Source organism: Natrix helvetica (genome assembly GCF_964273705.1).
Source record: "Natrix helvetica genome assembly, chromosome: 5".
NCBI classification, from domain to species: domain Eukaryota; kingdom Metazoa; phylum Chordata; class Lepidosauria; order Squamata; family Natricidae; genus Natrix; species Natrix helvetica.
Window position 1 is genome coordinate 54814001 of NC_138551.1, and position 14115 is coordinate 54828115.

Here is a 14115-nt window from a genome sequence, read left to right on the forward strand (position 1 = left end):
GTTAGAGACCCCACACACCTGCTTTATGGTCTGTTTCTGTTGCTCGCCTCTGGAAGGAGGTTTCAAAGTATTTCTAGTAGGACTACCTGATTCTGTAACAGCTTTGTTTCCTTTGTGCCATCCATCTGGTAAACTCGCAAGATTCGTTTTTCTCATGTACATTCATACATTTGAACTAGACTGTGTTTATTTACTTATATTTTTGTCATATTTATGTGGTATATATTGGAGATAGTGACCCTTTGAGAGCTGTATGCAACAAAATTTCATTTTAATGTATGCCGATCAATGTACATTTAAAGAGATAATGAAGTTATTCTAAGGCTAAATTCTAAATTGTTAGCAAAACAACATCAAAAGATGAAAGACAACTGTTGACAAAACAACTGAAGATATATTCAAACTGCCTCTGTGCTGGGCTGGGGAAAAGGCAAAGAACATCATGAGGATCTGTCCTTTAAATACAGTTAATGGGGCATCTTTGTGTAGTGGTTAGCAGGATGTGAGGTTGACCTATATCAGAACTGGATAAAACAGTATTTTAATTGGCTCAAACGCTGTTAAGATCTTTGCAATTAGAAAATAGTGACAAAGCAAGGAAAAAAGAGTCTCAGAGTTGCAGAGTTTTGTGGCTCTACTGTACAGATAACTAAGTTCTTTCTCTCACTTTTGGCATATTCAAGTAGTCTTCAGAAGCAGTACTTAGTATTCCTGGTGGCTGTGAGTGTACATTGTTTATCTGCCACTCTTTCCACCATTCTACTTCTTTTTTCAGTCTCTATTTTACTAGGCTAAAGAATTGTCAGCAAACTTGTCATGGACAACAACTGCTACTCAAGTGCACTACATAATAACGCCCTTGCTTTTTCTGTCAGATTCAGCAATTTGTCTGTTGTTTCTGCTGGGCAAATCATGCCATGAAACATGTTTCCCGCTGACATAGAGGAATTAAGTAGGAGAGAAGGCTGGGAGAGGGAGATAAAAGGCAAAAAAGAAAGGAAGAAGAAGCAGGTTCAAGTCTAATTGGTGTATCCTCCAGCCTCCATCCTGACAACAACCATGATGGCTTTGTTCTAAGCCTGCCTGGAAAAATGTGGCATTGCTAGCCCTGAAAATATCCCACCCTCAACACCGAAGGACAATTCAGATTAGCATGCAGCACATTTACCTGACCTTTGTACTTTCCTAAAGAGAAACAAAGCACAATATTATGTGCATCATTTGAATTGGGCATATGAAAAGAACCAAAGGCTAGCGCTTTCTGAATCACCATGGAATTGCAAGTTCCCCTTTGTTCAGATGATATGGGGAAAGTAAACTTTTTGAAAATTTAATGAAGGCAATCTAGGATATAATTAATATAGCTGTTGAAACTGTTGGTTATCTTTGAGAGTTTATTTTTCAGAGAAAGAACTCTCCTTTTTCACTTTTCTTCCCTAGGATACTAGTTTCTGTTGCTCTGATAATTTGATTTAAAATGAATGAAAACCACTGATTATTTCCATAATTACAGAAAATGTACCTTGTTTTTTTTCCCCTCTCTCTCCCTCCCTCCCTCTCCATACTAACCTACTTCCTTATCCCTTGCTGTCACTAAATTACTATATAAAACTAATTTGGAATGTTGTTTTTTTTGTCTAAGCAGTCTAACATCATTTTTTTTAAAGACAGTTAAAACAGAGTATTTTATTGATATTATCAATTTAAAAACAAACAACTTGATGTAAAGGCTATCAGACAGTTATTATTTATTTGATACCTGCAGACATTTAGCTATGTCTCCTTGGAAAATAGCTGCTTTGCATAACATACTTAATCTGTTTATGAAATTTGCACTATGGTTTGTACTGGCTCATGGGCTAATCAATAAGCCATGGAAAAATAAAAGTAAGCTATGCCTGATTGTATAAGCAAAGCCAGGGGATTGTTAGTCTTTCTGATTAAATGTATCAACCCAAATACACTTGGGGGGGGGGGGAAGATGGATGGCAATGTTGCAATAAATACATTTGTTTCAGGAGTTTACTCAATTAGCAATAATAAATATTTAGTGGTGGAAGGGCACTTCTAAACTAGATTAGTTGATAGAAGTAAATTTGATTTCTCAGTGCAATTTTCGAATTATTTTCAAACTAAATAAAGTGAATCAGAATCCAAATATTTAAAGAAACTTTTATCTCAGAAACTTAAAACAGCCAGTGTTGGTAATTAAACATTTTGCACCTATCCAACATCTTCAACAGAAAATCATACATTTGTCAGATAGTGTAAGCTGATGTTTTAGTATAAATATAACTACTTTTGCCAGAAAATGATGGCAGAAATTACACACAGATGAGTATTGAATCTCTGAGGTGGTCTTCAGCTCTGCTAGAATTATTTTCCTTTAATTCTTTCTTTGAATCTTTCTATTGAATTATGTCTGTACAACTTTATTAATTGTACAGTAGCAAGAGCTGACACTAAATATATCCAGATGCTAAATTTCTTGATGTTTTTTATGGTTTGAGAATGATAGGCATGCCTAAATGCCAATGCACCTGGCACCAAATAGACCTCTTTATGTGCTTATCATTCTTAATCCAAATGGGCATGGACTAAATGCATGATAATACCCAATATCCATTGACAGCAGCTATTATGCATGGTAATCTTGGTGAGGTTTGCAAGTCCGCATTTTCAAATGCTGCTGCCTGCTGCCTAGAATAATTATTTCACTATGACCACATGAAAGGCATCATATCTTACTATTTCCTTTTACTTAAACCAGTAGAAACATCAAGGCAAGAAATCCAGCGATAAAGTTACTTTGTCTCAGTACTAAAATTCTATACTAAAATCCCATAAGCTGCCATGGTGCTAAGAACCCTTTACAGCATTGATTTTATTTGGAGAAAGTAATTGAGCTGAAAGAGATTAAAGACTCTCTACCCATAAAAGGCCGTGCTTGTTTCATTTCCTTTTGACTGTGTTGTGCTTTGTTCATTTTTAATAAAGGCAGCCACCTGCTTTGATAATAGCATCCTAAACACGCTTTTCTCACTGTGTCTCCGCGCATACAGATTTAGCTGCTCATCCTTTGAAGTTGTGTGAGCTTGTAATGAAGCACCTTGTGGCCTTAAATATTACCCCGCAGGTGGATTTAACATTGTCTGCTCCTTGAACAAGGGGACAGAGAGGGACTCTTGGGGCTAGTTAAGGGAAAGCAGTATCCTACTTCAGAAAAAGTTGCTTAGGAAATATTTAATTCAAATTACTTCTATAATGAATTATATTAGCTAATAAATGCTCATCCACAAAGAGGGAAAAATATACTTTAAGTTATTATGGGCCAGCATAAGGAGGTATAAAATTATTCCGCCCTGTCTATGTCACATGGGGAATGTTTTGCTCTTCCTTTTGGTTCCTTTTACTTTCTTTATTCTTTGTACATTTAAATTCCAGATACTCTAAACAACAGCCTTTTCAAGAAGATCAACATTTTTAAACCCTCCCAACAAATCAACACAATCCAATTAGGTAAAGTAACATGCACCAAATTAAAAACCTCAAAATTACTTATCTTGGTATTTAGAAAAAAGGGTTTATGAAGAATTTGCAAGGAAGAACATGTCTAACATTTCCTTTCATCAGTAAACTCATTATTTTAGAATATAACTATTGTCATTTGAAAGGAAAGTTGATGGAAAGAGATCTACAGAAGACAAAACATGATTTTGTTTTCTGGCCACTTTGGCTCATAATGTAAGTCATTTAATTTCAAGTAAAGATAATCCCAAAGAGCTTCCTCCTGAAGCCAGTAGGTTACATGGTGCATGGGAAGACCACATCCCCACCCTATTCTGCTTTCCTCTGGTCATGCACCTAATCAGCTGACAGCAAACCTCTTACCAGCAGTGCCTGTGAAGAAAAAAAAAACAAGGGAACAATTTGGATGAGTGCAAGCAAGGTAGGACTGGTTAGATGGTACTGATGGTGGGTGAGGAAAAGGGATTCACCCATCATCAATACCATCTAACCAACCCTACCTTGCTTGCAGTCATCCAAGTTGCTCCCTTGATTTCCCCCTCTCTGAAGGGAGGTGCCCTTTGTATATACCAGAACTGCATGGAATACTGCAAAAAGTGCAGTATTCCATGCAGTTCACCACTCCCTTTATTCCACTCCTCCTGTCAAAGTGGCCAACGAGTAAAAATATCACCAATGAAGATCTCCTGAGACTCACAGAGGAAGGGGAAATGGCACAAATCTATATTATATCTGGAAAGAATGACCACAAGGGTCATGGGTTGCACAATATTAGATTAAAACAAAAAGAACCTATCGCTAGATAAGACACTATGATGTCTGTATTATTCTAGAAAGTGCCACTTAGACAACCAAAACAAGGGAGTTGTGTGACACTAGATACTGTAACCTTGCAGATTACTGTCTTTCTTGGAATATTAGTGTAGGGAGACTACTTTTAACTAGAGATGTAAAAGATGTATACCATAAATTGCTATGAGAATGGGCTTTTGAAAGGCTTGAAAACGATCTCTGCCATGTGATTATATATTATGGAATGGAGACTCATCGAATTAATCTTTCAGGAATTTTAAATTTGCACATTTTTTTGCTAAATATATTCATTATATTCATAGAAATAATTTATAGAAAAGTATGTTTTGGAGTGTTTGTGTAATTAAATAGAATGCATATATTACCTTTTCTCTGAGCAAAAAATGGCTTATATGTGATTTTTTTTTTTTTTTTTATTCTAACAGCAGTCCAATGAGATTAATTGGCTGAATATGAGTGACTGGCCGAAAATAATCTGCTGAGAATGGATCTGATATGGAATCTTTTCGATCATATCACAATATGTTAAGATTACCATACTATCTCTAGTATGCTAATCTTAACATATTGTGATAAAATTTCTCAATATGAGTGATAGCTCATTTATGATAAAGAGATAGACAGTTTGGTCTAGCGGATACAGCCAGCTAGCTAGAAAGCCTTCTTGGTGACTTTGGGCCACAGACTTTGAGTCACTGATTTTGGACTACTGGATTATGATTTTACAAACTGGGATTATGGCATTGTGGTCTGAGATTGGGATTATGGTTTTTCTGGGATTATGATTTTACTAATATACACAAAAAGGGCCACATTTAAAGCGATTCGTATATTTTTAATGGCAAGGCAACTCAAGAAGCCCAAAACTGTATCCTCACATTGTAATTGGGTATTACAGTTTTCACAGAAAGCTGGTGATTAAGCACTTTGAAAGGCTTCACTATCTCGCTATAGTCTTACTGAAAGCAGTCTGCATAAACTACGCTGTGGCATTTCCAAATAGCCTTTATTACATTCATTACAATATTTGGCTCCAAAAGGCTTTGATGAATTTTTAAACATCTCTTACAAATAAAAACTTGTCTCATGATGATGTGATCCAAGAGAATAAATCCTCGCATGTCATTTGACCTATCTAAGAATTCAGCGTACTCCAGAATCCCTTAAAGGTGAGTTATTTCTGAAACCTCTCAGTTCAAATATTCTGAAATGTTTATAATCATAACTTTTAAAATCCAATTAAGAATAGGGAAAAAAGGATCTAGTGACAGGATGAAAGTTTAAAAACCTATATTCCTAATAGTTGCAGTCAAGAGCATTGATCTCATTATGATTGGACATCTTAGTTTCATTTAATTTCCTGTAATAGGGACCTAAGTCACAGCACATCAAAAAATGCAGACCTTGAATCTGACAAGCAATTTCATAAACTATGTTCTCAGATCATGTTACAATGCATCAAAACATTTTGTATGGGGAACAAAAGTCCTTAACAATCATTTTTTCTGTTCTTCAAGTTTTTAAAAAAGAAAAGCCTTGTTATTTTGTTTCCTTTTATATAAGAAGTAACACACATTTTTTAAAAATGAAATAAGCTTCCCCTTGATTGATATATTTTACTAAGATTCTTTAAAAGGCCATGCAATACATGTTCTTTTAGGCTCCATTGCTAATTTTCTATTTTTTTAAAAAAATTAGAGGCACATAAAAGCATACTTTCTAAAGGAAAAAAAATATGGAAGTTAGCAGCACATCAGAAGGCTGAACTTTTTAATAGAAAACCTCAAAATGTCATTATTGATGAAAATGAAATACTAATTAGTAATTTCCACCAACTGAAAAAAAAATCAATCTGCATTTTGAACTGATGCCCTTGAACAGCTGCAATATCGATCTTAGAGAGTATTTTGCTTGCTGCTTCAACATGTTCTTGAAAAATAAAGGGATGCATGCACTAATTAAAGCAATTCTGAGCAAACTGGCCACAAGCTGCAATTCCTCTGGTCTGTCATCTAGCATTATATAGGAATATTGGAACCATGATAACTTACCTTTGGCAAAGCATATTTAGGAAGTTTCATCTGTGCAAAAGTATTTCTCCGGTAAGACACGTAGTAATGCGGACGACCTCCAGATGTCAGCTGCAACATATAACATTGCTTTTTCTTATTATTTTAATCGAGATGTTATTACCCGTTTTTTCCCTTTTTTTAAGGCATGTAGAAAATAACAGGTGCATTATAAAGGGAAATGCAGTTATGTCACAATGGTTCCAAAATGGCAATGAAGATACAGCAGGAGATGAAATAGCCCTCATTCAGATATGGAAAAAAGACAGCATTAATAAGTATAGTCTATGCAGACTGCAAAGGGAGACAAAAAGAGCAAGGGAAATCTACAGATGCAGGTTCCAGAAGCAGCATTCAGCATCCTCAATTGCAGAGGCAAAAATGGTAATACTGTACTCAAGTCAATAATGTTGTATTATTATATGTTACATATTATATTTCCAATTTAGGCAATGAGAAAATCTTTTCTGCTCTAGTCAGCTTTGGGGGGGGGGACTTTTTTTCTCCCAACCCAGGCTAAGGGCCCTAAGATTTTGATGAATTCTAGAAGGTACACCAAAGTCCTCCATATAGAGTATTTCATTTGTATAACAGTAATACTGTATTTACACATGCTACAGCCAACCACTTCTTCCAGCAAGCCACAGAAATGAAATAATCTTCAGGCAACAACCCATGAGACAGCCTGCCCTTTCCAAAATCCTGGAGGCCAAAGCAAAAATCAATCCTTTTCTAGTCACACGGAATGACAAAACAAAACAAAAATAATATCTGCAACAATTCATTAACAAACAACAGGAAAGATAACTATCTTACTGAACATGAAATACAATTCTAGAAGTTTCTATGCCAGACAACTAAACATCTTGAATACATATGTATTATTTTTGTGCTGTTGCTTACAGGCTTAAAATAGAAAACAATGAAAGTGCAGAAGTTTAGATTCTCCTCCATGTCTGTTGTGTCCCTTCTTCCTTCCTTCCTTCCTTCCTTCCTTCCTTCCTTCCTTCCTTCCTTCCTTCCTTCCTTCCTTCCATTCAATGTTTACTGGTGACTGTCTGGACATGTCCTGGTAAGATTTTGGAAGTGGATGCCGTTGCCTTCTTCCTAGGGCTGACAGAAAGTGCCTCGCCCAGGGTCACTCAGCTGGTTTTGTGCCTAAGGAAATACTAGAGCTCACTGTCTCCTGATTCCTAACCTAATGGCTTAACCACTACACCAAACTGCCTCTTTCACTCTCTTATAGTTCAGAAATAGTCTATACCTCCTTGCAAATATTGCATGTTTGAGATTTTCCTGACCTCAGATGTACTGAAATTGGGAGGCTCTGAAGGGCATACCAAAATCTTTGTTTTTGTTACCTATACCTTTGCTGTCTTACTGAAATGCCCAACCATTTCAGTTTCTTCATTGACTGTGGGACATTAGTTTTAGGATATGAAAACACATAGTTGAATTCATTCTTCCTTTCATATATATTATTTCCTATGTTACTACTATCACACAATTCCAAATAATAATGCAGCCCATCCTATGGTTGGTTAATGGTTCCAACATACAGTATTTTCACCTTCCCCCCACAATTTATTTATGTGTTTATAGCAGAATATGCTATAGAATTTTGTTTGAACAGTCCAAAGCACTTTCTTCCAAAAAACATTTCAGGCTTATTAGCATGTTTTTGTTTGTGTATTTTAGATGATAATTTTGAATTGAGGAGGGAAAGTCTTTTGAGAATTCCCACATGCTGATTATGCATAAGTAACACTATATTTTGAATCTATTCCACTGTGAGTTAGCTTTTTCAACAGATCATTTGCAGTGAATGGCTTGGTTTACAGTTCTGACAAATTTGGGGACTTTTATCCCAAAACGGAGATAAATAGCTAATATGCATTCAAATTGGCAGAATTTAACTTTGTACCATGTAGAGGTTGTAACAGCTTCTCTTCACTTAAGGATTTTCCTTTATACAATTTAATCGGGGTATAGGTTTCAGAACCTATAGTGATTTATGTCTTCCTTCTTTCTTGAAAAGCAATCAACTGTACTTCTATTCATGTCTCTTTTCCTTTGCTTCCTTAATCTTTCTGGGTTTGTCCAGCTATGAGGTTCCACATGGCTTCCTCATGGTAATTGATTTTCTTCCTCAGAATGATTCCTTCAACTGGCGATGTAGAGGATCACTTTGTCTGCTTCACATTACTCATGCCAGCTTCTCCTGCAGTTCTTTTATAATCTCATCGGGGGCATTTCTCAATCATGCTGCTGGGTGCCAGTATTGGCAACAGAGTATTCATAGCAATTGGACTAGGACACAAGCAGTTGGAAATCAGCATAGTATACAATCAACAGGTCCTTCTACCAAGGTTGTGAAAGAGCTGTGCAAGCAAAGGAGCCACACTGCATGAGATGATTATCACCATTTGATCAGGACGCTTCTACAGGAGAAGAATGAAGAAGCCACATGCAGCCTTCTGCTATAATGAATGATAAGTGGGAACAAATACACAAGTAGGTGCTTTAATCTTAGTCCTTAAAAATGTACACTATGCATGTCTCTCTTTTACCCATGAATAAATAAAAAAATTAGAAGTCAAAACTATGAATATATAAAACCTGTTATGTGTACACTAAGGCCTGGTCCATTATTAATCATGGATGTGTGAAACAATGAATGAAATCACAAATAAAGAGTTTTCTCCATATTTAGGTAGGAGAAATTACCAGACTTGTTCTACAAAGAAAAGAAATGAGGAAATGTATTGTTCTAGCCTTCAGAAGAGTTTGATATACATTCTTTTTGGAAGGAAATGATATACTCAGACAACGTAGAGGCTAGAGTGGTACAGCTGATGACATTTGGTAACACATTCAGGATTTTCTATATTCAGCCCACTTAAAAACTCCTGGTTATAGACAATCCAGCTTCAAAATGTATCTGCTGATGCAAGCCAGGAATCTCAGCCTCAAGAAATACTTGAAAGACAGATAATTTATAGCTCATCTCCACTTTGCCAGCACTTTATTTCCTCCTCCTTGTTATGATGGGGGTAGCAGCAGGAAGATAATGAAACTTAAAACTATTCAGATATATTCTCTGGCTTCCACCTGGAACATAGCTGAGCTGAATATATCTCATTTTCTTCTTTTTCGCAATAATAGGAGCCCACGCATGACAATCATGCCTGATTAGTCTTCTCTCAAGCATTCCCTTTCTGTATCCTTTCTACATCTCCATTCGATCTCTAAGGAAAGACTCTATCTAGCCCCATTTCAAACTAATAGAAAAGAAAACCTTGATTGGTCTGTTGTAATGGTGATATGGGAACTCTGGCATGCAAACTTAAAAGCCCATTGAAACGTGATAACGTTTTTGGAATAGACAATGTGGAGAGCTGACTGACAAGATAGATTATTTCCATACACCTTGAACATATGTCAGACCTCACCCCTCATGACCCTTACTTGAACCAAAGGCAGAAGGAAACAATTAGCAACCCAATGGGAATAATGACTTTGGTGATGCCCTGAATTAGCTTGTTCTCAAGCTATTTTGTTGCTTCTGTTAGGGAAGTGAGTTTAACATTGAAAAATAAAGGGGAAAAATGATTTGCAATCAATAGAAGGGGAGAAACTGTTTCAGACCTGAACAAATACATAGTCATCTTGGACAATGAGAGAATCCGAATCAATATATCCAGGAAAAGGCTTGCTTCTTACAGCTTCAGAGCAGTTCTGCATCCTACAGGTGATGTACTGTGCATCTGAAAGCACACAAAGAAACACACATAAATATAACAAGATTTCAGCTCTGAATATTCATGATCTTTTATGGGAAGTCCTCGACTTATAACCTTTCATTTAGTGACTGTTTGAAGTTACAATAGCAATGAAAAAAGTGACAACCATTTTCCGCACGTATTATTGCAACATCTCTGTGGTCATGTGATCAACCTTCAGATGGGCAACTGATTCATATTTATGATGGTTGTGGTACTCCGGGGTCTAGTAATTTCCTTTTGCAACCTTCAATGGAGGGACCAGATTCACTTTACAACCATGTTACTAACTTAATAACTGCAGTGTTTCACTTAATATCTGTGGCAGGAAAGGACATTTTGGGCTCAGTTGTGGTTGTAAGTTGAAGACCACCTGTACTTAAATATTTCATATACAGATCACTGTCTGAAAAAAATTAGTTATGTTATGATAGCCAATAGGAAAGCGAAGTGCAATAAATAGCCAAAACTTTTTCTTGCTTTCTTGTGGATTTTAGAGGATTTTAAAAAGATCTCCAATTGAGTTTCTTTAAGTGTGTAAGAGAGTAGAACAAATCAAACTGACTTTTTAAAAAAAAAACAGATTAATAGATAACAAAAGTACATGTAGGAATGTCTATACTTTTGTCTGCTTTCTCTAATTTAAAAAATATATATATTTTCAGGCTGAACATATCTTGTTTTCCTTTAAATCATCAGAACAGGAAAATTCTACTCCAGCAATTTATACTGAGTATTTTGTATCATTTCCTTTTTTCTTGAGCCATCTCTAGAGATTTGGCTGGGGTCAATAGACTAAGCTAAGATATAAATGGGCCTATAAGGCAGCATGAAGACCTAAATCCATTTTGAATGGGGTTTCTGTTTTTTTAGTGAATATTGGTTCCTTGAGTCTATGTGAATCTTCACATTGCCTCATAGGAGCAAGAAAGAATTGAAAAACATAGACCAAGAGTCAGAGAATAAAGCTACCCAAGATATTACAAATTGAACTTCATGACCTTTCCAGTATCTTTCCTTTTTTACAGTGATATAGCTCCTAGGACTTGGAATACTTCTAAGTTATATTTAATGTTAACAGAAATATGAATGACTTTCATCTTTTGGACTATATTAACCCCTACATGGACTATTGCAAAACATTTTTGAAGGTTATGTATTGACAGCAATGAGTACATTTTTGAAAGAAAAAAAAACAGTTGTCTAAGAAGAAATTAGATTTAAAAACTTTTTTTTTCAAATGAACAATAAATTACTGGTTATTTCAAGAACAACTTCCTCCACAATATTTTCCCCCACAATTTATTTCTATATTATGAGGATAACTGAAGACTTCGCTAAATGTTACTATATTACTTGAATATTCTGAATATATTCTATGCCCTTTGTAATTATACTCACCTGATGTGCCCATGTATCTGTGTTAATAGATATCCTAGTAAGTTTTGATAAAGTTCTTATCCAAAAAATACATCAAATGATGATCCCTGTGAAAGGGATCTTGGAGTCCTAGTGGACAACCATTTAAATTTGAGTCAGCAGTGTGCAGCAGCTGCCAAAAAAGCCAACACAGTACTAGGCTGCATCAACAGAGGGATAGAATCAAGATCACATGAAGTGTTAATACCACTTTATAATGCCTTGGTAAGGCCACACTTGGAATACTGCATTCAGTTCTGGTCGCCACGATGTAAAAAAGATGTGGAGACTCTAGAAAGAGTGCAGAGAAGAGCAACAAAGATGATTAGGGGACTGGAGACTAAAACATATGAAGAACGGTTGCAGGAACTGGGTATGTTTAGCTTAAGAGAAAGAAGGACTAGGGGAGACATGATAGCAGTGTTCCAATATCTCAGAGGTTGCCAAACTATTGAAGAAGAAGGAGGAGTCAAACTATTCTCCAAGGCACCTGAGGCTAGAACAAGAAGCAATGGGTGGAAACTAATCAAGGAGAGAAGCAACTTAGAACTGAGGAGAAATTTTCTGACAGTTCGAACAATTAATCAGTGGAACAGCTTGCCTCCAGAAGCTGTGAATGCCTCAACACTGGAAGTCTTTAAGAAGATGTTGGATAGCTATTTGTCTGAAATGGTACAGGGTTTCCTGCCTAGGCAGGGGGTTGGACTAGAAGACCTCCCAGGTCCCTTCCAACTCTACTATTGTATTGTATTACCACATTATTATATAGTATATCATTATGTTATATTATATTATTATAATATTTAATTAGAAATTAAGATGCAACTAAAGAACTATAACAGCATCATGTAATTTCACATTTTTTCTGTATATGTGTGTGATTAGAAGCAAGCTGATAATTGCTTTCTTGAAACTTCAGAGTATTAAAAGGATTTCACATGAGCAGAACCACAGGAAAAGTTCAGAACAATGATATAAATATTGGGAATATGTTCAGAATCTTATTACAATAAACTTTTTCCTTAAGTGGGTTCACTAGAAAGCTATGCAGCAACAATTATTCTTTTGATAGTTAACCCCTGTGAACGCTTTATTTATCCAGTGCCACAGGAAGCACCTAATCACTTACACTTAATTCATGCCAATTAATACATTTCATTACTAAGATCTGGAATTAATTTATTTCCTTCTCTAGCACAGATGTTCTCCCTCCCACCAATAATTGGGATGTTAAGTTCCTCACTGCCAGCATGCACACCTCCAGCAACAGCTGCTACTTTGATTGTTACAGCAACACTAAAAACATACACCATCCTGATCACAAAAGTAGATATGGGTTGTCTCACTGATAAGGTTAGTGTATATGAGGGGTGTCAAACTCACATCATCACAGCGTTGTTACATGACATATCATGACTCCCCCCCTTCACTATACCAGTTGTGGGCGTGGCCAGCCTGTGATGCATCTGGCTAGCGGGCCTCGCATTTGACAGCCCTGGTGTAGATGGAATGGCTAAACCAAGAAAACTTCTGGTTTACTGAAATGTCCAACCTTTTCAATTTCTTGAAAAAGGACATTAGCATTAGACAGCTAGAACATGGAAAATTGTAGCAGAGCTTGCAAAAATATTCATTTCCTATCAAGTAATAATACCAGACTAGAATAGGGGAGGAAATATGAGTAGTCACGTTCTATGGAATGATGCATGACGAATACAGCCACCCCACCACCTGTATCCTTGCCTTTTGATGTTGAGAAAGACCCTGCCTTCTTTTACTATTGAGAATCCTCTGGTGGGCATGCCAATATTATTCGGATTTTATCATATTCATCAGAAAGATACTAGAACAAATGTGATATTCTTTACTTTATCAAAATATGACATATACCATATTATTCCACAGTTTCTAGGATGCAGAGTGAATTCATATATCAAAATTATAGAAAGATAACAAAAGATTTCAACCATTGTAATCCATCTTGGTCTGGATACATTAATATCCTTTAATGGTTATTTAATGCAATGCAGTACAGTTTTGCTTCTATCTCTTAGAAGAACTGAAATATATGGTTGAGGCTGGTTGGCTGGTTCATTGTCTCACTCACTGGTACTCTATTAAAATACCTGGCCACATTTGTTACCTGCAACCTGTTGCCCTCAACCTCCACAGAAGAGAATAGTATGAGCAAGTTATCTGTGACACCCAATAGAAAATATTGTTAGGAAAAGATTATTGCATCCTGATTACAAAAAATAGATATGGATTGCTTCACTGATAAGGTTACTGTAGATGGAATTGCCAAAGTTCATTTATTTGCACATCACACTGGCCAAAACAAAAACTGAATTAAGAAGGGTCACAATGGACTAATCTAGTGTTGGATAGCTGAATGAGATGTGTAATGGACTTTGAGAAATAATCTGATATATTATAGAGTAAAGGAATGTTTATTCAGTACATTCTCTGATATTTAATGATCCCAAAGAAATCTGAAATTCAAA

The 14115-nt window shown here is 36.0% G+C and overlaps 1 protein-coding gene across 1 annotated transcript in view; it reads right to left on the reverse strand.

The window, feature by feature from the left end:
- The window catches only part of SORCS1 (sortilin related VPS10 domain containing receptor 1), a 454044-nt gene that overhangs the window by 91460 nt on the left and 348469 nt on the right, over positions 1-14115 (reverse strand). The window contains 2 exon segments of the mRNA XM_081955321.1: positions 6393-6482; positions 10059-10177. Of these exon segments, the coding sequence (XP_081811447.1) occupies positions 6393-6482; positions 10059-10177 (209 nt within the window).